This window comes from Microtus oregoni, unplaced genomic scaffold (assembly GCF_018167655.1).
Source record: "Microtus oregoni isolate MIOR12 unplaced genomic scaffold, Mior012 000007F_ref0000211, whole genome shotgun sequence".
Classification (NCBI taxonomy): Eukaryota; Metazoa; Chordata; class Mammalia; order Rodentia; family Cricetidae; genus Microtus; species Microtus oregoni.
Window position 1 is genome coordinate 58,379,228 of NW_024543066.1, and position 24,564 is coordinate 58,403,791.

At 37.7% G+C, this 24,564-nt stretch overlaps 1 protein-coding gene across 1 annotated transcript in view; it reads left to right on the plus strand.

Annotated features, from left to right (window-relative positions):
• The first annotated feature begins 808 nt into the window (after positions 1-808).
• Positions 809-24,564, plus strand: part of LOC121450808 (HORMA domain-containing protein 1) — a 31,238-nt gene continuing 7,482 nt past the window's right edge. The window contains exons 1-12 of the mRNA XM_041656108.1: positions 809-844; positions 3,924-4,068; positions 7,313-7,376; positions 8,300-8,336; positions 11,265-11,285; positions 11,934-11,960; positions 15,607-15,674; positions 16,331-16,482; positions 19,485-19,732; positions 20,684-20,750; positions 21,032-21,108; positions 22,232-22,315. Coding sequence (XP_041512042.1) covers positions 809-844; positions 3,924-4,068; positions 7,313-7,376; positions 8,300-8,336; positions 11,265-11,285; positions 11,934-11,960; positions 15,607-15,674; positions 16,331-16,482; positions 19,485-19,732; positions 20,684-20,750; positions 21,032-21,108; positions 22,232-22,315 — 1,026 coding nt within the window. The remainder of the gene's footprint in view (positions 845-3,923; positions 4,069-7,312; positions 7,377-8,299; positions 8,337-11,264; positions 11,286-11,933; positions 11,961-15,606; positions 15,675-16,330; positions 16,483-19,484; positions 19,733-20,683; positions 20,751-21,031; positions 21,109-22,231; positions 22,316-24,564) is intronic.

Here is a 24,564-nt window from a genome sequence, read left to right on the forward strand (position 1 = left end):
CAGCCTGGGCTACATGAAAGTCTATCTCAAAAAAAAAAAAAGATTTAAAAAAAATACTGAAAAAAATATTTCTGTTGCCTTAAACATGTTTATGTTACATTTTATGAGGGGGGTGGCATACGTCGTGCTATGGAGCGTGGTGTAAAAGTCCAAGGACTTGTGGGGATCTCTTTTCCCCTATCTTGTTGGTCCTCCCAACTTGGGTCATCAGGATAGAGGCATCCTGTATCCTCCCTGTTTGCCATTTTATAGCTCCAGAGTAGACAGTGTATACTGAGCTCTTATAAACAAATCACCTGATTAAAATATTTTTTGAGCTGGGCGGTGGTGGCGCACGCCTTTAATCCCAGCACTTGGGAGGCAGAGGCAGGCGGATCTCTGTGAGTTCAAGACTAGCCTGGTCTACAAGAGCTAGTTCCAGGACAGGCTCCAAAACCACAGAGAAACCCTGTCTCGAAAAAAAATAAAATAAAATAAAAATAAAAACAATATTTTTTGATATTTTTTTAAATTATCAGGCAAAACCCCCACCCCCAAAAAACCCCAGGGTCTCAGGTAGCCTTGATTGGTCTGCAACTTGCTAACTAGCCAAGGATAAACTTGTACAGCCTCCCACGTGTTAGAATTACAGGAATATACTACAATCCTGGGACTATACACTGTCATTTTTAAAGATTCTATTTTAAGTAAATTTCTGAAATTTATTAAGTTAAAAATCTCATGTAGTAGAGTTCTAGAGGTAAAAATTAAAGCTGAAATTAAAATTTGTATTTGTGTTACATGGTTGAAGAAAACATTTTCTTGGAAGATGGCCACTATGCAGTTGCGGAGGACAACTTCCATGGTATGATTTCTTATGACTTAAATTGTATTAATTTAGCTAAGTCACTTTCTTTCTTCTTTTTTCTTTTGTTTTTTGCTTTGGTTTTGGTTTTTTTTTTTTTTTTTTTTTTTTTTTTAAGACAGGGTTTCTTTGAGTAGCCCCAGCTATCCTAGGACTAGCTCTGTAGACCAGGTTGACCTCAGATTCACAGCGATCCATCTGCCTCTGCCTCCGGAGTGCTGGGATTAAAAGCATGCATCACCCATGGCCTGCTTTAGCTGAGTTTCTTGTTTCTTGAAGCCATAAATATTTTTCTGTTTAAAAGAATTTGATATTTGAGGCTTTAATGATACCAGGACACCTTAAAAGGGAAGAAGTGAGCTGAGAGATGGCTCAGAGGTTAAGAGCACTGACTATTCTTAGAGATACATGCAGGAATACATGCAGGCAGATGCTGTATACATAATTAATAAATCTTTTTTTAAAAAAGGAAAGAAGTAATGTAGAATTTTTTGGACATTTGGTATGTTATGGCAAGCGGTCCATTCAGCGGCATCTCCTTTGACACCTGTAAAGTGCAAGTAACATCTGTTTGAATGCTGTGCTTGTGCTTTGTTTAGGGGATTTTTTTTCATAAAAATGCTGTTTAGCTTCTGTTTATGAAGAGAGTGAATACTTAAAAATGTGCCACTAATGAGAGAAAATCTTAGAGAGTGTATTTCTCTTTGTTGTTGTTATTATTATTTAAAGATTTATTATGTATACAGTGTTCTGCCTGCATGTGTGCCTGTGTGCCAGAAGAGGGCACCAGATCTCATGATAGATAGTTGTGAGCCATCATGTGATTGCTGGGAATTGAACTCAGGACCTGTGGAGGAACGGCTAGTGTTCTTAACTGCTGAGCCATCTCTCTATCCCCCACTATTATTATTATTATCATTTTAGACAGCATCTCACTATGTAGCCCTGGCTGGCCTGAAACTCTCAATATAACCAGACTCCACTTACAGTGATCCACCTGTCTCTGCTCCTTGAGAACTGGGATTAAAAATGCATATGCTACCACATCTGGCTCAAAATGCATTTCTTTTCTATTTATAATAATACGTGTGGTTTGTCTGCATATATGTCTGTGCACTATGTGGATACAGTGCTGTCAGATCTCCTGGAACTAATGTTACAGACAGTTGCTAGCCACCTTGTGGATGCAGGGAATCAAACCCGAGTCCTCTAGAACACAGCCAGGGCTCGGACTGCTGAGCCCTCTCTCCAGCCCCTAAAGTGCATTTCTTTACAGAGTTTATCATACTGCCCTTTGGACCCTTTGCCAGAAAAATTGAATCAAGTCTCAAATAATGTCTCTTCATTTGTATCCTGATTACTCTAGCTGTGGGCCAGTATTGTATTATACCTCTGTGGATGTAAAATAGATACGCCAGACTCCACTTACAGTGATCATATAAGCTATGGTGACTATGCTTTGCTAGAGCTACTTTGTTTTTAGAGCTACTATTTTTTTTTCTTTTTTTGGTTTTTCGAGACAGGGTTTCTCTGTGGTTTTGGAGCCTGTCCTGGAACTAGCTCTTGTAGACCAGGCTGGCCTTGAACTCACAGAGATCCACCTGCCTCTGCTCTGCGCCACCACCGCCCAGCTTAGAGCTACTTTTAAATGTATTACTCAGGATGTTTTCTTTGCAGATGATGATTGAGGAGATAATTTTTTAAGATATGGTGCCAGGTATCACAACAGTTAATTATTATTTTTCTGAAATTTTGTTTTTTACTTTTTTTTTAATGGACATGCTACAATTTTCTTCAGATCACTACAGAACCTGAAGAAGCTCTTGTTGCTTTTGATGCATAACATGCCACTATTATTTATCTTTTAATGTAAATATAAGTATGTAGATATATATAATTAGAATTTTTGAAAATTTTATATGTGCTGTCAACTTAAGAGAAAAGCATCCCAGTTTACTTTGTACTCTGCAGAAACTAACAAGCTGGACTGGTCTAGAATCATTAATTTTCTTTTTCATTTGTACAGGGTTAAATATATAAGGTCTTATCTACGTGGGCTTGATTATAGAAACTAGGAAAATACTTGCTCAATTTAAAATGTTTATCTAGCTAAGATGGTGGCACATGCCTTTGATCTCAGCATTTGGGAGACAAAGACAAGTGGATCTCTGAGTTTGAGGTCATCCTGGTCTTTATAGAGGGCCAGCCAAGGTGACATAGTGAGACCCTGTCTCAGAAAACAAAGCAAAATCACCATGCTCATTCAAATTTAGTTTATATTAGATATTAATGAATGTTATTCCACTGCTTTTATGAAATTGTTTACAGCAATCCATACTAGGAAAATGTCTGTAACTCAGAGACAGAGAAATTAATGGTGTTTGCATAGAATCTTGCATTATTCTTAATCTGTGTTCATCCTAGTCAATGACTAAAGAATTAATATTATCTACTCTGACATTTGCATTTTCAGTTAATCTCGAGGATTCTTTTCAAAACAAGGTTTTTCTGTATAACAGCCTGGCTGCTCTGTGGAGAACAGGCTAGCTGCCTCTGCCTCCCAAGTGCTGGTATTAAAGGCATGTGCCACCACACCCATCAAATCTCAAGGATTCTTAAGACCATTAAGCATTTTGCTTTATTTTTGGTCTATTACCCTGAACACATCTTAAAAGCTGCAGCGGCTTTCTGGGGATGATGATCTTGGAGAATTATTTGGGAAACCGCTGTACTTATACACAACTAGATTCTGCTGTAGAAACTAACTTGATTCAGGAAATAACCAGGCTAGTTTAAAGATAAACAACTTAATTTTTTTTATTATAAGGGGAAAACTCACGAAACTGGAATGAGAAGTCCAAGCTCAGCTGTGTGGCGAGGGAACCACAGAGAGAGTTCACCTGGGCACTTTCTGGGACCTGTTTTTCCTCCAGGTCCCAGAAAGCCACATCCTAACTTGGTCCCACCTCTTAAAGATAATTGGTTAACAAGGCTTCCCCATCACTCTGCTTTTAAACTTAGGGAAGCTTTGTTTTCAACAAATGTGACTCAAGATGCTTTAATTTCCCTTGAATTTTAGAGTGCATTGGTATTTCCCAGTAAGATAGCAACTGAGCATCAGTCTTTGATGTTTGTGAAGAGGCTCCTAGCCATTTCCGTATCCTGCATCACTTATTTGAGAGGGATATTTCCAGAACGTGCTTATGGGACAAGATACCTGGATGGTAATTTATAATTATTATTATATTTATTATATTTATATTATTATTATATTTAAGAACTTCTTGGTTTTTTACTTAGAGAATGTGATTTTGATAGTAATTTTATTGATGTAATTCACATAACCTGATAATTCACCAACGTGTTTATTTCAATAGTTAAGTGTTCACAGCAGTATGCAATTACCACCATAATTTTAGAGCATTTCACCACTGCCCAAAAGAAATACATCCACAATAAATCGTTCTCCTCTCAATCTTCCTAGTTATAGACAACTAGTTTCAGCTTCAGTTTGGTACCTATTCTGAATATTTTCATAAGGGGAATCGTGCAGTATGTTCTTTCTGACTGACTCATTTAAATCACCATAACGCTGTAACCATGGATTAATAATTGATTACTTTTCACTGCTGAAAAATATTTCATTGTTGTGGCTGGGCAGTGGTGGTGCATGCCTTTAATCCCAGCACTCGGGAGGCAGAGGCAGGTGGATCTCTGTGAGTTCGAGGCCAGCCTGGTCTACAAGACCTAGTTCCAGGACAGCCAGGACTACTACACGGAGAAACCCTGTCTCGAAAAAACAAACAAACATTGGGCTATGTCTCTAGCCTTCAAATGTTTTTTTTAGGGATGTTAAATACTTTTTGAAGCCACTTAATTGTAATTCCCCCCTCAATTTTGCAAGTATAACTTCACCTGACATTAGACCTTTAATAATTCAAACAGATCTAAAAACCCTGTTACTTAAAACTTTTATAGTAGCACCATATAGAATTTATGCAATTTTAAAGAAGCAAAATATAGCCAGGTGTGGTGCCACACATCTATTGTTCCAGCATTTGGAAGGTAGGGTCCGAAGAATCAAGAGTTCAAGTTCATCCTCAGCTTCATAGCAAGTTGCAAGCCTGCCCTGAGATACTTGAAATCCTACGTCAAAAAAAAAAATGAAACTCATAAGCTGAGTGTGGTGGCTCATGTCCTTAGTCTCAGTACTTGGGAGGCTGAGGTAGGTGAATCTCTTGAGTTTGAAAGTCAGCCTGTTTACATAGAGAGTTTCAGAATAGCCAGAGATACAAAATAAAACAATGACAACAAAAATTTCTTTTCCAAAAGAAGCATAACACATTCAGTTTATACTACAGTAATTTCTTTCCTGGCACATAGATGGTATGTGCATAAAATTACGCACTAACTACATGCTGGACAATATACCAACCACCATGTTATGCATAATATCTTGTCAATTCAAATACTAAATGTCCTACTTAGGGTTACTATTGCTATGATGACACACCATGACCAAAAGCAAGTTGGAGAGGAAAGGGTTTATTTAGCTTACACTTTCATACTGTAGTCCATCACTGAAGGAAAACAAATACAAAAACTCAAGCCAGGCCAGAACCTGGAGGCAGGAGCTGATGCAGAGACATGGAGGGCTTACTGGCTTGCTCCTCATGGCTTGCTCAAACTACTTTCCTATACAACCCAGGACCACCAACCCAGGGGGCGGCACCACCCACAATTACTAATTAGGAAAACGTCTTACAGCCAGATCTTATGGTGCCATTTTCTCAGTTGAGGTTCCCTCCTCTCAATAACTCTAGCTTGTGTCAAGTTTGACATAAAACTAGCAAACACACTACAGTCTATAAACTGGATGTCATCCCTGTTTATGAGGTAAAGAATCGAAGAGTGATGCTCAGTCCTTTGTGTTTCTGCAGAGTGTTTATATTTGAGAGTAAACTTTTGGCCTAGTTATAATTTTTTCAGTAGAATAAGAGTTCATAGCAAACATTCTAAGACTGTTGGAAAATGATTATATGAAAATATATCTAAAATTTTTATGTGGTTGTTTTGCCTGCATATATATATATATGTGTACCATATGTGTACCTGGTGCTCTTGGAGACCAGAAAGGGCATCAGACCCTCTGGAACTAGATACCATGAACTGCCACTTGGGTGCTGGGACTCTAACCGAGGTGCTCTTAATACTGAGCTATTTATTCTGACTCTCACCATCACCTTTTTTTCAGACAATCTTACTTAGGTAGTTAAGGCTGCCCTTACACTGGTTATATAGCTGAGGCTGGCCTCAGACTGGGTTCCTACTTCCTCTACCTTCTTCTGAGGGCAGAAATTGTAGGCATGAACCTCTACACCCAGTTTACTTGGAGGTCAGGATTCAGCCTAGGACTTTGTGAATGTTAGACAAGCACTTACAAACTTCTTACCAACTAAGTCACAGAAACAGGAAAAGTTTGACCCATCAACTTAAATTCTTAATCATTAGGATGGCATTTTATAATAAGTCCCAATTATTTTAAAGTTGCCACTAATAATATGCATATATTGAACCAGGTGGGTGGCACACACTTGTGTAATCCCAATAACTGGGTAAGTTAAGGCAGGGGAACTGTTGATTTCAAGACCAACCTGGGCTACATAGTGAGACCCTGCCTCAAAAAATAATATACCTAGCTGGGCGTTGGTGGCGCACGCCTTTAATCCCAGCACTCGGGAGGCAGAGGCAGGCGGATCTCTGTGAGTTCGAGGCCAGCCTGGTCTACAAGAGCTAGTTCCAGGACAGGAACCAAAAGCTACGGAGAAACCTTGTCTCGAAAATTCAAAAAAAAAAAAAGTTTCTGCCTGCCACACATACGTGTTTAAAACAAGTGTATGTAGCATGAATTCTAACTGTTCCTAATAATAAAAACTTGGAGTCAGCTCTCAGGAAGTGAAAGCTGAAGGATCAGAGAAGCAGTGCGGCCAGACACTAGAGAGACTTTTACTTCTCAGACAGAAGGGGCAATCCTGTCCTCAGACTGCATCTCCAGACTCTGTCTTTCTCCACTAAAACTCAGACTGCACTGAGCTCCTGTCTCCTCCCGCCTTATATTCCCCTCTCTGCCCAGCCATATCACTCCTATCTCCACCTCCGTAGTGCTGGGATTAAAGGTATGGGATCGCCTTTGTGTGAACTTGGTCAGACTGGATCAATTTTGTATAGCACATGATGGCTTTGAACTAACAGAGATCCCTCTGCCTCTGTCTCCAAAGTCCTGGGATTAAAGGTGTGTGCCACCACTCCCTGGCCTCTAGTGACTTACCTCTGCACTCTGATCTTCAGATTTGTTAAAGCACAAACATGATATCACTACATGTGTACCCATACACATTCACATGTAATGCTAATAAATATAATTAAATCAACTATTTATAAGTACTTCTATATTTCATTTTTATTTAGATCTTTGTGTCAAAATTCTAAAAGAAGATAAAAATTGTCCAGGTTCTTCACAGTTAGTGAAGTGGTAAGTAAAAGAATGCCTAAAGGCAGATAATCACTACTTTTTTTTTTCTTGGTGTTTTGAGACAGGGTTTCTCTGTGAAACAGCCCTATCTGTCCTGAAACTAGCTCTGCAGACCAGACTGGCCACAGAGATCCACCTGCTTCTGCCTCACACGTGCTGGGATTAAAGGTGTGCACCACCACCATCCAGGCATTTTTTGCTGAAGGGGGTGTGAGGACTACTTTTTGTACATTGAATACTTTTCAGTGTATAACCAGATTTTAGTGACTAACCTTTTAGCTCTGGGTACTATGTTTTTAGTTCTTTAAATATAGGCATTAATTTTTTTATTTCATGCTCCATGTAAATAGGATTCATTTTTCTATTATAGCTCTACAAATAGCTACTGGATATTTTATAGTTTTCTTTCTGTCCTCCCATCTCCATATTTCTGTTTCATTGTTACAGTTTTTCTTTATTTTGTTTTGTATTTTAAGACAGGGTTTCCTCTGTGTAGCCCTGACTGTCCTGGAACTCACTCTTTAGACCAGGCTGATCTGCCTGCCTCTGCCTCCCGAGTGCTGGGAAAAAAACTTTTATGTGTATGTGCGTGAATACATGTATGTGTACCATGTGAGTTCAGAAGTCCAAGACGAGCAAAAGAGAATGTAACTGTAGTTATAGGCAGTTGTGAAGTGCCTTATGGGTGCTGGGATTAAAACCCAGGTCCTCCAAAAGGGCAGTAAGCACTGTCAGCCACCAGACCATCTCGCCAGCCCCTATTATAACCTTTATTTTGTTCAGTTTTAAGCTAGTTAATAAGAAAGATGCTTTAATTTGACTATTAGTTTTATTTTGTAAGGGTAAATATAGAGATTTGTGAAAAGAATTATTTTCTGAAAATGCATTAAATATAAAAGCAAATCTTCGACTTTTTTTTTTAGGATGCTAGGATCCTATGATGCTTTACAGAAGAAATACGTAAGTCTTTCGCTCTCTCTTCTTTCCTTCCCTAGAGCTACAACAGGAGTTGTCAAGTAGTAAGATGGTAATTTAAACTAACTTGATATAGATCAGTCTCAATTACTAAAAAATTGAGCATTTGAATAATTTAAAGATTTATTTTTATTTGTATGTATGTGTATATGTGTGTGCTCATGTCTGATGGTGCCCATGGAGGCCAGATAGGGGTGTTAGATCTCACAGAGCTAGAGATACTTGCTGTGAGCTACCCATTATGACTGCTGAGAACCAAACTCTGGTCCTCGAGAACAGCAGGCATTCATAACTGCTCTTAACTGCTGAACCAGCTTACCAGGCCCACATTTGAGTTTTTTTTTATTTTTGAGACAAGATCTCACTACATAGTTCTGACTGGCTTGGAACTTGCTATGTACGCCAGACTGGCCTTGAACTCACAAGAATTCAATCTCCCTTTGCCTCCTTGACTGCTAATATTAAAGACATGGGTCACCATACCTGGATGCATTTGAATATTTTAAAATCCAGTCTTTAATTCATTTAAACTAATGCAATGAATACTAAACAATTTTTTCCAAGCTAGGTTTAACAAATTAACACTCATTTATTAGCATTAATAGCACATATTAGCTTACAAAAATGGACTGTTTTAAAATATTGTATTAGTTTTGCATGTATTCTATATCCATGCTTATACTAGTATTTTTTTTTTTTTTTGGTTTTTCGAGACAGGGTTTCTCTGTGGTTTTGGAGCCTGTCCTGGAACTAGCTCTTGTAGACCAGGCTGGTCTCGAACTCACAGAGATCCGCCTGCCTCTGCCTCCCGAGTGCTGGGATTAAAGGCGTGCGCCACCACCGCCCGGCTTATACTAGTATTTTAATAATTTGTTCTGGTTTTAATTTTTGAGACAGAAAAGAAAAAAGGAAGAAAGAAGAAAAGAAATATTTTTGTACACTCTTAATCCTAGCACTCTAGAGGCAGTATTAGGCAGATGTCTGTGAGTTCAAGGCCTGACAGGGATACACTGTGAGACCCTCTTGCACTTGATAATGATAATAATTATTACTTATTGCTAACCATAATGGTACATGCCTACAAACCTAGAACATGGAAGGCAGAGACAAGAGGATCAGGAATTCAAGGCTGTTTTCTATCATGTAATTATTGCCAGTATGGGATACAGCAGTATTTACTTCTTTTACCGAATGTTTTGCTAACCATTGCTAGCTTACCAACATTCCTATGTGCCAGAATGTATATGGTGTTTCACATTTATTGTCTTAATGGAAAAGCTAGGGACTAGGGATAAAAATTCACCTCCAAAATTCTGCTAGAACTAAACTTCTCTGTACATATTACTTGAAATGATACTATGTAAAAAGGCTTGTAGTCTATTGTAAAATCTTAATTAAAATTTCATTGTGGGGCAGTGGTAGTACAGCACCAGGGATGCAGAGGCAGGCAGATCTCTAAGTCTGGGACCAGCCTGGTGTAGAGAATGAGTTCCAGGACAGCCAGGGCTACACAGAGAAAACCTGTCTTTAAAAAAAATCCATAAATTTCACTATTTTCACATACACCATTAGTTCATGTCCAGCCTGGGCTATATAATGAGTTCAGGCTAACTCTGGCACAGAGTGAGACCCTGACTCAAAGCCTGAAATGTAAATTTAACTATTTCAGAATTTGTGCCAACTTAACTTGAATTACATGGGAACATTTATTTTTCCTGTGCTTAGAACTGAATTCAGAGCCTTAGACATATTAGATAAGTACTCTGCCACTGATATACAGCCTCAACCCAAGGAAACTTATTTTTAGATTTTAATTAAGAAATATTGCTGGGCAATGGTGGCACAGGCCTTTAATCCCTTCATTTGGGGGGGCAGAGACAAGCAAACCTCTGTGAGTTCGAGATCAGTCTGGTCTACATAGAGAGTTCCAAGACAGCCAAGGCTACATAGAGAGACCCTGCCTCAAAAACAACAAAAAGAAATAAATTCTTTTCAATAGTATGAAATGCCATTATAATTTTTAGAGAAGCTATAGGGAATTAGAACAACTTTAATTATTTCTTTTTTAAAAGATTTATTTATTATGTATGCAACATTCTGCTTCCATGTATGCCCACATGCCATGGTTGTGAGCCACCATATGGTTGGTGGGAATTGAACTCAGGACCTCTGGAAGAGCAGCCAGTGCTCTTAACCACTGAAGCATCTCTCCAACCCCCTAATTATTTCTTTTTTGAGTCAGGGTTTCACTTTGTAGCTCTGACAGCCTGGAACTCACTATAGACACCAGGTTGGTCTCAAACTGAGTGTTCTGCCATCTTCTGTCTCTTGAGTGCTGGGATTAAAGTGTGTGCCAGCACACCTTCTAACTAGCAATAATGTTCTATTTGATTAAGTCAGTGAAATAAAATACTGACATGAATCTTAGCCATCAGAAAGCCAAAGAAATTATTTGGGAAAATAGGCATGATTTGAAGTGTATCTTCCACAATGGTTACTTGTTTTTAGAAATAAATGTTGAAGCCAGGCAGTGGTGGCACACGCCTTTAATCCCAGCACTGGGGAGGCAGAGGCTGGTGGATCTCAATGAGTTCAAGGCCAGCCTGGTTTATATAATAAGTTCCAGGACAGTCAAGGCTACTTAGTGAGACTCTGTCTCAAAAAGCGCCACAACCTACCCCCTACAGACACACACACACAGAGAAGAAAGAAATGTTGAGATAGAACAAAAGTTCCTCCTTGGGTTGGGGGAACACTAAAGATTGAGCTCAGGGTCTCACATGTACTAAGTGTGTGCTCTACTGCTGAGCTATGTACTTGCTCTACCCTGAGCAAGTACAAAGAATTTTTATATCCATCATAAAAATCCATTTTACAGAATACAATTAATTAATTTGTTTTCTTGTATTTCAGCTACGGATGATCATTCTAGCTGTAAGTGCTTTTAAATTGTGTATTTTAACACTGTCAAATTTTTCCTTTACTTAGTGATACTGAAACTGTCAAATTATTTCATTTTATTTAATCAGATGACAAACCCAGTGGGAAAAAAGAAGTTCACTTTTTTAGGATTTATTTTTATGTGCATTGGTATTTTGCCTACATGTATGTCTGTGTGAAGGTGTCAGATCCCCTAGAACTAGATCTACAGATAGTTGTAAGCTGCCGTGTAAGTGCTGGGAATTGAACCTGGATCCTCTGAAAGAACAGCCAGTGTTCCTAACCACTGAGCCATCTCTTCAGTCCTAGAGAAAAAGAAGTAATTTTTTATTTTATTTTATTGTTATTATTATTATTATTATTTTGGTTTTTCAAGACAGATTTTCTCTGTGTAGCCTTGGTTGTCCTGGAACTCACTCTGTAGACCAGGCTGGCCTCGAACTCATAGAGATCCACCTGCCTCTGCCTCCTCAGTGCTGGGATTAAAGGTGTGTGCCACCACTACCTGGCTAGAAGTAAACTTCTTATTAGAAGGGTCATTCTGTTTTTTTGGTTTTTTTTTTAACAACTCAAGACTTTAATGTCCAATTTTGTTCTTTCTGAATGCTTAGCCTCACTTAATTATAATGCATTTTTACATAGGTATACACCAATCCAGAAAATCCTCAGGTAAGTATGCTTGAGTTAGAAGTTTTAGAAATGTAATGTTTCTAATATCCAACCACAAATCCTTTTTATAATTAATGATTCTTGGTTTTGTTTGTTTTTCTTTCTTTCTTCCTTTTTTTGAGACAGTTTCTTTTTTTTTTTTGCTCTTAGACACTTTTTTATTGATATTTATTGAGCTTTACATTTTTCTCTGCTCCCCTCCCTGCCTCTCCCCTCCCCCGTTCAGCCCTCCCCCAAGGCCCCCATACTCCCAATTTACTCAGGAAATCTTATCTTTTTCTACTTTCTACTTCCCATGTAGAATAGATCTATGTAAGTCTCCTTAGTGTCTACATTGTTGTTGTCTTAGTTCTCTGTGATTGTGGTTTGTAGGCTGGCTTTCTTTGTTTTATGTTTAAAAACCACCTATGCATGAGTACTTGTGATAATTGTCTTTCTGTACCTGGGTTACCTCACTCAAAATAATGTTTTCTAGCTCCATCCATTTGCCTGCAAAATTCAAGACGTTGGGTTTTTTTTTCTGCTGTGTAATACTCCATTGTGTAAATGTACCACATTTTCCTTATCCATTCTTCAGTCGAGGGGCATCTAGATTGTTTCCAGGTTCTGGCTATGACAAACAAAGCTATGAACATAGTTGAGCACATGTCCTTGTGGTACGATTGAGCATCCTTTGGATATACCCAAAAGTGGTATTACTGGGTCTTGAGGAAGGTTGTTTCCTAATTTTCTGAGAAATCACCACGCTGACATCCAAAGGGGTTGTACCAACTTTTCTCCACAACTTCTCCAGCATAAGCTGTCATCAGTGTTTTTGATCTTGGCCATTCTTACAGGTGTAGGATAGAATCTCAGAGTTGCCTTGATTTGCATTTCACTGATGACTAAGGATGTTGAACATTTCCTTAAGTGTCTTTTAGTCATTTTAGATTCCTCTGTTCAGAGTTCTCTGTTTAGGTCCGCACTCCATTTTTTTTATTGGATTATGTGATCTTTTGGTGTCCAATATCTTGAGTTCTTTGTATATTTTGGAGATCAGACCTCTGTCTGATGTGGGGTTAGTGAAGATCTTTTCCCATTCTGTAGGCTGTCATTTTGTCTGGTTGACTGTGTCCTTTGCTTTTCAGTTTCAGGAGGTCCCATTTATTAATTGTTTCTCTCAGTATCTGTGCACTGGGGTTATATTTAGGAAGTGGTTCCCTGTGCCAATGCGTTCAAGTGTACTTCCAATTTCTCTTCTATAAGGTTCAGTGTGGCTGGCTTTATGTTGAGGTCTTTGATCCATTTGGAGTTGAGTTTTGTGCATGGTGATAGATATGGATCTATTTTCATTCTTCTACATGTTGACATACAGTTATGCCAGCTTGTTAAATATGCTTTCTTTTTTCCATTTTATATTTTTTGTTTCTTTGTCAAAAATCAGGTGTTCGAACATGTGTGAATTGATATCTGGGTCTTTTATTCAGTTCCTTTGGTCCTCCTGTCTGTTCTTATGTCAATACCAGGCTGTTTTCAGTACTGTAGCTCTGTAGTAGAGTTTGAAGTCAGGGATTGTGATGCCTCCAGAAGTTCTTTTATTGCCCAGGATTGTTTTGGCTATCCTGGGTTTTTTGCTTTTCCATATGAAGTTGAGTACCGTTCTTTCGAGGTTTTTAAAGAATTTTTTCTGGGATTTTGATGGGCATTGCGTTGAATCTGTAGGTTGCTTTTGGTAATATTGCCTTGAGACAGTTTCTTTGTGTAGCTCTGGCTGTCCTGAAACTCACTCTGTAGACCTGTAGATTGTCCTTGAACTCACAGAACAAAAAAGAGGATCTCTCTTGCCTCTGCCTTCCAAGTGCTGGGATTAAAGGTGTGCACCACAACTGCCTGGCACGCTTTTGTATTTTAATCAATATACTTCCATATTTTTTTTCATGTTTGAACCTTGTAGAAACTTCTGAGGTGAGGCATGGTTTGTGTTGTTATATTTTAAGAGAGAAATATATTCACTACGAGAGATGTTTGTAACTGATTTTAGCCCATGAGCCTAATAAACTGAAAAATAACCTATGTTGCATGACTTCTGACTCCATACAATATTCTTTACTGTTGAGACAAGGTCTCCCTGTGTAATCTAGGATGGCCCCAAACTTGCTTCGTAGCTGAAGATGACCTTGAACTTCTGTTCCTCACACCTCCTGAGTGCTGGGATTTACAGATTTGTGCTACCAAGCCAGATTTCCTGTATCATAGCAAGCCCTCTATCAATGAACTCCAACCTCAGCACCTTCCCCATCTTTTGTTTTTTTTTTTCGAACCAGGGTTTCTCTGTGTAACCCTGGCTGTCCTGGAACCAGCTGTGTGGACCAGACTGGCCTTGAACTCCTGGAGAACCATCTGCCTCTGCCTCCCAAGTGCTGGGATTAAATGCCTGTGCCACTCTTCCCTCCCATCTTTATTAAAGACAGAGACGTCTTCCATAGTGCAGACTGGCCTAAACCCAGTATGAAGTCCACGCTGCCCATGAAATCACTGTGATACTATTGCCTCTACCCTCTGGGATTACTCGGTTTTTGGGGGGTTTATTTGTATTATTTTCTTTTTATTGTGGTTTTCAACTTGTGGGTCAAGATCCTTTTGAGGGTTGAATTACCCTTTCTTAGGGGTTGCCTAACACCATTGTAAAAAACAGATATTTACATCATGATTTATAACATAAGTAAAATTACAGTTACAGCAATAAAAATCATTTGTAGTTGAGGGATCACCAAAACATAAGGAATTGTATTAAAGTGTCCAGCATTAGAAAGATTGAAAACCACTGCCTTAACCTAACTATATTTTTAAGATCACATTCCTTTCCTCTAGATAGTCAACTATAATCTAGCTGTATCAACTCAAAACAGAAACTTTGGTATTTGATTGCCCTGTCTAGTGGGGTCTTTTACATCAATAACAAAAATGCTGTAAATTTGATGGGTGTCTGCCCAGTGCAGTCTTTGTGCTTTTGTTTAACAGTAGTTGATCAGATTGGCTTCAACTGCTTTTAATGATAAAATAAGCATCCTAGATACTGCGCAAAATCGTGTCAAGAACTGTGACTTCGTTGGGCAGTGGTGGCCCATGCCTTTAATCCCAGCACTCGAGAGGCAGAGGCAGGCAGATCTCTGTGAGTTCGAGGCCAGCCTGGTCTACAAGAGCTAGTTCCAGGACAGGCTCTAAAGCTACAGAGAAAACCTGTCTCGAAAAACAAAAAGAAAAAAAAAATGTGACTGCAGTTAAAACAGTCATCATTTTTTGGCTCTAGAAAAAAAAAAATCCCATTCCTCAAATTGTTGCAATAGGGACTTAAGTTTTCAATACATAAACTTTCCAAACAATTCAAACCACAGCCCTCACCCACTCTGCTGAGGTGTGGTTCCTTCCCAACTTGCCTAGTGAAGCATTCCTACCACTTAGTATCTATAACAGGTATTGTAGTGAGTTGGGGACTCTCTCTCTCCAAAAGTGAACTACCAAATCCCAGACTATTAGCATCAACTGTGAGAACTTAAAAGACCAATAGGAATTAACACATTAGGGAAAACTAGTGACTGCATGTTTAAAGTCCTATGGCAGGCAGAACTCTGCATCAGTTATGTAACTGCAATGTTTTCTATTTAAGACAATTTCAGAATGTTACCAGTTTAAGTTCAAATACACCAAAAATGGACCAATCATGGACTTTATAAGGTATTGCTCTTTAGTTTTATTTTTATGTTATCAGTTGTCACTATTTAGCTGACTCCAAGGTTATTTCTGAAACTTTTCAAATTCCCAATCAGCAATTTGGCTTTACAAAATGGAGTAGTGGAATGTGCGATCAATGTGGCTGTGACATCTGTCAACCATTAGTTGGTACCCAGGATTAATTTGACTGTTCTGGCTGCCTAGCTTGGTGCTTCCTTCCTTTATCACCTGTGCGGGTGATTCCTTCCCAATGCTTCACACTCGGTCAAAGAGGATGACCTTCTCTGATAGTGAAGGATTGTTCTTCATTCAGGGTTTGTGATTTTTCTGCTAGAACTGCTAAACAAGCTCTCAAAATGGATCAGAACTTAGAATGCACAAGACAAGATTATGTTCTAATTGTATACTATTTTAATTACAAGAAAGGGAGTTGAGTGGTTAGAAATAAAATCTATCATTCATTTCTTTTAAACACTGTGAATAAAAAGCGTATTTGTTTTACTTGTATAAAATTTATATTTAGCTCATAATGATGCTAATAGTCATACTAAATTTTTATAATAGTGACATTAAAATATTTTGTGTTAATTTTCAAACTAGTTATCTTAAGTTGTTAAAATGTGAAATAATACTAGAATTGACTTCTGATTCTTTTCTAGCAAAAATCAAAACAATAAATCTAGTACAACATCTGCTGAAACCAAGAAAGCAAGTATTCTCCTAATTCGGAAGATTTATGTCCTAATGCAAAATCTAGAACCTTTACCTAATGATGTTTGTTTGACCATGAAACTTTTTTACTATGATGAAGGTACTACTTTCAGTATATCTTATTTTAGTTTTATATTTCAAAAATTAGTTTCCACTTAATAAATATTTTGGCACCTATATTGTTACAGAGTCTTTGAAATTAGAAAACTTGCGTTTAATATGAGTATTTGAAAAAGAAACATTGGGGATTGGGCATCTGATTCAAAGGTTAAGAACATTTGCTGCTCTTACAGAGGAAAAGTTTGGTTCCCAGCACTAATTATGTCAGGTAACAGAATTGCCTGTAACTCCATGTCCAGGGCATAGCCTTCCCAAGCATATAGACAAAGACAGACAGGCAGACACACACAAAATGAATAAAAATAAAATGAATATTGGAAAACAAAAATGTTGCCAGGTAGTAATGGCACACCCCTTTAATCCCAGCATCTGGGAGGCAGAGGCAGATGGATCTCTGGCAAAAGTCAGATTTAAAATGGATTTCTTGGGGCTGGAGAGATGGCTCAGCAATTAAGAGCATTGGCTGCTCTTCTAGAGGTCCTGAGTTCAATTCCCAGCAACCACATGATGGCTCACAACCATCTATAGTGGGATCTGATGCCCACTTCTGGCCTAAAGTCGATAGAGCACTCATACATAAAATAAATAAATCTTTTTTTAAAATGTATTTCTCTAGTGATAGAAACATCTGTAGTAAATATAACTTACTCATAATTAAAGAAATGAACTAGAAATGCTGCTTTTTATTTACCAGATTAGCAAAACTTGTGAACCCATAATTGAGAAAATATGTGCTCTTAAACCTTCTTCAGAGAATGCATACAGGAACAAAATTTTCAGAAGATATTCTGACAGTATCAAAAAAAAATGTTGGTTTTCAACATAGCACTAAGGAGCTGGGCAGGTCGGCCAGGATACACTTGAGTGCCTACATTCTAAGTACCAGCCACCCTTGTTTTGCTCTCCTCTCTATTAGTCATGCTGAAACACCTGAGCTCGGTACCCACACAGTGGATTAATATGGTGTAGAAGCCAACTGAACAGATGTTTCAGGGAATTTTTTTCTTTTTGCAATAGTTGAGTTTATCTGTGGGTATGTGGCTGAATGGCCTGTCTGTATAGTTATAGGCAGATTTGCTTTCTCATGCTTCCCAACACTTGCTCTGTGGCCTATATTTTGCGAACATCCCCTGAAATATTTACCATAGGCTTAAACTGCCAAGTTTTGTTTTGTTTTTTGAGACAGGGTCTCTCTGTGTAGCCCAGGTAGTACTCAAACTCTCCATGAAGACCAGACTGACCTCAAACTCACAGGGCCTCCTGCCTTTGCCTCCCTAATGCTGAAATTAAAGGCATACACTTCCGCATGCCCAGCAACACCACACCTATGTCCTTTTTTTCTGTTTTTGTTTTTGTTTTTCCAGGCAGCAGGCAGGGTTTCTCTGTAGCTTTGGGGCCTGTCCTGGAACTAGCTCTTGTAGACCAGGCTGGCCTCGAACTCAGAGATCTGCTTGCCTCTGCCTCCTGAGTGCTGGCTTTAAAGGCGTGTGCCAGCACCTCCCGGCTCACCACCTATGTTCTTATAGACAGCTGTGTAAAGATTTAGTTGTCTGTGTTTTATTTCTAATCTGGTTGTGTTTTAATTTTAAAAGTATTTTACATCATTATTTCATAATTTTGTTGTAGAGAACAGAAAAATAAATATGCAGTGTTTCTTTCAGGTATATACAATGAATAAATACCTCATAATTGGGAAAAAGGATTTGGCTTTGTGGTGCTGGGGCTTGAATTTAAGGCTTTGTGCATGCTAGGCAAGCATTCTACTATGAAGCCATAACTCTTACCCCAAATTTTAATATTTTAAGTATAAATAATATACCTAGAAAAATATATTGAGAATAGCTTGCACAAATATTCAAAGATTATATATTTATAAGAAATTTCATTATAGTAGTGGTTAAAATAGGAACAAAGTATAAACAAACAGAATGTCTTCCTTGGAGACTTAAGTAAGTAAATTATGTTACATCCTATTAAAAAAGACAACAACAACTATATGAACTGTTAAAATCACAGAGGGTCTGCAGCAATGCTCTTGTTACTGACCATCCCTTGCACTTACAGAGTACTGAATAAAAGAAGTTAGGCATGTTCTGCCTGAATTTTATTTTGCTTTTTTGTTTTGTTTTTCTAGACAGAGTTTCTCTGTGTAACAGCCCTGGCTATCCTAGAACTAGCTCTGTATCGTAGGCTGGCCTTGAACTCACAGAGATTCACCTGCCTCTGCCTCCTAAGTGCTGGGATTAAAAGCGTGTGCCACCACTGCCCAGCTCTCCCTGATTTTTTTTCCCTGATTTTTTTTATTGATTTTATTGAGCTCTACATTTTTCTCTGCTCCACTTCCTTCCTCTCCCCTCCCCTTCAACCATCTTCCATGGTCCCCATGCTCCCGATTTACTCAGGAGATCTTGTCTTTTTCTACTTCCCATATAGATTAGTCCATGTATGTCTCTCTTAGGGTCCTCTTTGTTGTCTAGGTTCTCTGGATCTCCCTGAATTTTTAAAGGATGTTTAAGGATATATATTTCATAAAATGTACACAAACATGAAAGATTACTAATATTTGTATAATGTTTTCTATATAAACATAAAACATTCTTTTTAATCCATGTATAATATTTTTTAGAACATAAAACAGCAACAATTAACACCTTTTAACTCTTACTCATGTGCTTGTTCAGTTCAGAACATTTAACTCTTTACTAATTTATATCCACCGCGACCTCTTGTGGGGAGGTGTTGTTACTTTCCCCATCTGACAAACCAAATCAAGAATGATAAATAATTTGCTCACAATCCTGCAACTGGTTAAGAAAATGCATGTTAACCTTAAGGAATGAGGATTTTGATATAGGATGTGCATCTCTCCATTTCGTCTTAGGTTTCTCTACCTGAATTTATTAACCTTACTGTGTTTCTATATGACTAGTTCAACTTCTTCAGTTTTATAAATGGTATGGTTTATACTTCCTTTTTTTGCAGTTACTCCCCCAGATTACCAACCTCCAGGTTTTAAGGATGGTGATAGTGAAGGAATAATATTTGGTGGGAACCCTACATACTTAAATGTGGGAGAAGTCCCAACACCTTTTCACACCTTCAGATTAAAAGTGACCACTGAGAAAGAACGAATGGAAAATATTGATTCAACCATATTAACACCAAAACAATCAAAAATACCATTTCGAAAAATTCTAATGGACAAAGATGATGTAGAAGATGACAATCATGTAAGCGTGAACATATTTAAAGAAATGTAATGTACAATAGTAGCAAACATTGCGTTTGAGGACTTCAATAGATATTTAGAGATCTTACTTTAGAAATAAGTATGGTAGTAAAATCAAAAGGTTGGAAGAACTTATATTCTAAGACAGGATCAAATGGCTGCTTATACAGGAGATGAGGTTCTGACTGCTAGGCCTGTTCTTGAGTACTTTATCTGCTGTGCCATCTCACAGGATCTTGTTCTTAAGAGACAGGATTCAGGCTAGCTGCTAACTTGCTGTGTGACTGAGGCTACCATTAAACTCCTAATCCTCCAGCCTCCACCTCCTAAATGCTGAGATTGCAGGTGTGAACCACCATGCCAGCTAGGATTTTTGTAGCATTCTTTAAAATATTTGAGTCTCAGAATGAGAGAAAAGTTTCAGTGAGTAAAGTTCTTCTGCACAAACATAAAGATTTATATGATCAGCTTCCTAGAATCCATGTCAGAACTGCATGAGATTGTCCAAATCTATAACCCTTGCACTGGGTGGGCTGGGACTAGAAACAGGAGGGTTCCAGGAATGTGCTGGCCAAAACACTTAGCTCCAGGTTCAGTCAGTAATAGACTCTGTCTCAAAAATGCATAAATAAGCTTGGCATGGTGGTGCACACTTTTAAATCCCAGCACTCAGGAGACAGAGGTATATAGATCTCTGAGTTCAAGGCCAGCCTGGTCTAAAATGCAAGTTCTAGGGCAGCCAGGGTTGTTACACAGAAAAACACTGTCTCCCAAAACAAAACAAAATTTTGAAATTTGCCTCATGGTGTAATTCTAGCGTCATTTTCTTTCTAGCAAGCTTAAGTTAGTTGTATTTATTTAACCTTTATATAAAGCAAATGTGTTCATTAATATTCCTACCTGTTTTCATTTAGTCTTAAAATATGTTCAATTTTTCTTTATATTTATATAGAATAATTTTGACATTAAAAATAAAATGGATGAACAAAAAGAAAACTTGGGAGCTTCTGAAATTGAAGGTAAGAAGCTAACAAAAATGTTTATAAACTACCAATTCAATTTTACACCATTTTAACTTGTTTTTGTTTTTTGCTTGTGTTTTTGTTTTTGTTTTGTTTTGTTTTTCGAGACAAGGTTTCTCTGTAGCTTTGGAGCCTGTCCTGGAACTAGCTCTTATAGACCAGGCTGGCCTCGAACTCAAAGAGATCTGCCTGCCTCTACCTCCCAAGTGCTGGGATTAAAGGCATGCGCCACCACCACCCGCCACACACCATTTTAACTTCCTTTCTTTTTTTAACAGAACCAAATTTAGATTGTATGGAAGAAGAAATTATGCAGTTCAAAAAAACTCCAAGTCCTGCAATTTCTCATTTTCAGGTAGCTGGCTTTCAATTTTATTTTTTGTCTTGTTTTACTTTGCCTCAAGCTTGCAGCCATGTTCCTACTTCTGCTTCTTGAGTACTGGGATCATATATGTAAATCATTACATCTGGCCTTAAATTATTTTTAAATTTGTTTATTTTATGTGCATGAGCATTTTGCCATATATTTATGTGAACTATATGAATGTCTGGTGTCCATGAAGGCTAGAAGAGGACATCAGATCCCCTGGGAGTTGTGAGCCACCATGAAAGATCCCTTGTCTTCTGTAAAGAGTCAGTGCTCTTTACCTTTGAGCCATCTGTCCAACCCCTGCTTTAATTTTTTTAAAAGATGGTTTTTTATATGCATATTTCATTATTCCTCAGATTTTTTATGTATCATAGGATAAAAGTATGTATTTTGATAAATTATTATAGATTAAAATATTACATATTAAAAGGTGAATTTATTTAATAATAAATCTTAAGATGTTTGTAGAGGGCTGGTGAAATGACTCAGAAAATAAAGGGACTTGCTACCAAACCTGATGACTTCTGTTTGATTCCCAAGACTCACCTGATAGAAGAAAAAAAAAACAATTCCTTCAAGATGTTCTCTGATCTTTAACATATGCACTGTCATGTACATTCTTCTTTCCCCAATAATAAATGTAAAATAAAATTAATGCTCATAGACTAAGAATTTCAGAGCTAGATAAAATCTTACAAATTCTTGTTTGTTTGTTTGTTTGAGGAATTGAGAGAGGGTCCTATTATGTAACCTTAGCTAGCCTGGAACTTACTAGACTAAGCTGGCCTCAAACTTATGGCAGTCCTCCTTCTGCCTCTTGAGTGTTGTGAATAGAAGTGTAAACCACGCCAGGCAGTGGTAGTGCACACCTTTAATCCCAGCACTGAGGAGGCAGAGGCAGGTGGATCTTTGTGAGTTCAAGGTCAACTAGGTCTACAGAGTGAGTTCCAGGACAGTCAGAGATGCATAGAGAAACCCTGTCTCAAAACACCAAAAAGGAAAAAAAAAAAGTGTGAGTCACTATCTAGCACAAGATACTAACCATTATATGATTAATATTTGGACCCCACTTACTATGTTATATGGTTTTGTGAAATATCTTTTCTAGGTTGAACAGTTAGTCAGTAAAACATCTGAACTTGAAGTATCTGAAAGCAAAACAAGAAGTGGAAAAATCTTTCAAAGTAAAATGGTAAACGCCCTTTGTAATTCCCCCTTCATGTGTGAACTTAGTTTTCTATATTTTTTGTTTGTTGGTTTGGTTTGGTTTGGTTTTAAGACAGGGGCTGGCGCTTTCTCTCTCTCTCTCTCTCTCTCTCTCTCTCTCTCTCTCTCTCTCTGTGTGTGTGTGTGTGTGTGTGTGTGTGTGTGTCTGTCTGTCTGTCTGTCTGTCTGTGCACACACATATATAGACAGTCTTGGAACTCATTATGTATGCCAGGCTGAATCTCAGGGATCTGCCTACCCTTGCCTCCTGAGTGCTGGTCTTAGATGCATTCACCACCTCTTCTGGTTATTTTTCCAGTATTTTGTTCTTTTTTTAATGGTTTATTTACTTTTTTATTTTATTGCCTTGATGTTTTGTCCTTATGTATGTCTGTGTGAGGGTGTCAGATCCTCTGGAACTGGAGTTATAGATAGGTGTGAGCTGCCATGTCAGTCCTACAGATTGGACCTAGGTCTTCTAAAAGAGCAGCCAGCACTCTTGACAGCTGATCCATCGCTCCAACCCCATATTTTAAAGCATTTCTTAAGTAGTTATTTATTGTGTGTCAGGTACATACTATGTGCCAGGGACACACACACATATTTAGATGGATGATGGATAGATAGATAGATAGATAGATGGTGAGATAGATAGATAGATAGATGATGGTGAGATAGATAGATAGATGATGGTGAGATAGATAGATAGATAGATAGATAGATAGATAGATGATGGTGAGATAGATAGATAGATAGATAGATGATGGTGAGATAGATAGATAGATAGATAGATAGATGGTGAGATAGATAGATAGATAGATAGATAGATAGATAGATATAGATAGATGATGGTGAGATAGATAGATAGATGGATAGATAGATAGATAGATAGATAGATAGATAGATAGGTAGATAGATGATGGTGAGATAGATAGATAGATGATGGTGAGATAGATAGATAGATAGATAGATAGATAGATAGATAGATAGATAGATGATGGTGAGATAGATAGATAGATGATGGTGAGATAGATAGATGATGGTGAGATAGATAGATAGATAGATAGATAGATAGATAGATAGATAGATGATGGTGAGATAGATAGATAGATGATGGTGAGATAGATAGATAGATAGATAGATAGATAGATGGTGAGATAGATAGATAGATAGATAGATAGATAGATAGAGAGATAGATAGATGATGGTGAGATAGATAGAGAGAGAGATGATGGTGAGATAGATAGATAGATAGATAGATGATGGTGAGATAGATAGATAAATAGATAGATGATAGATAGATAGATAGATAGATAGATAGATAGATAGATAGATGGTGAGATAGATAGATAGATAGTGAGATAGATAGATAGATAGTGAGATAGATAGATAGATAGATAGTGAGATAGTGAGATAGATAGATGATGGTGAGATAGATAGATAGATAGATAGATAGATAGATAGATAGATGATGGTGAGATAGATAGATAGATAGAGAGAGAGATAGATAGATAGATAGATAGTGAGATAGATAGTGAGATAGATAGATGATGGTGAGATAGATAGATAGATGATGGTGAGATAGATAGATAGATAGATGGTGAGATAGATAGATAGATAGTGAGATAGATAGTGAGATAGATAGATGATGGTGAGATAGATAGAGAGAGAGAGAGATGATGGTGAGATAGATAGATAGATAGATAGATAGATAGATGATGGTGAGTTAGATAGATAAATAGATAGATGATAGATAGATAGATAGATGATGGTAAGATAGATAGATAGATAGATAGATAGATAGTGAGATAGATAGTGAGATAGATAGATGATGGTGAGATAGATAGATAGATAGATGATGGTGAGATAGATAGATAGATAGATAGATAGTGAGATAGATAGATAGATAGATAGATAGATAGTGAGATAGATAGATGATGGTGAGATAGAGAGAGAGAGAGATGATGGTGAGATAGATAGATAGATAGATAGATGATGGTGAGATAGATAGATAGATAGATAGATAGATAGATAGATAGATGATGGTGAGATAGATAGATAGATAGATGATGGTGAGATAGATAGATAGTGAGATAGATAGATGATGGTGAGATAGATAGATAGAGAGAGAGAGAGATGATGGTGAGATAGATAGATAGATAGATAGATAGATAGATAGATGATGGTGAGATAGATAGATAGATAGATGATGGTGAGATAGATAGTGAGATAGAT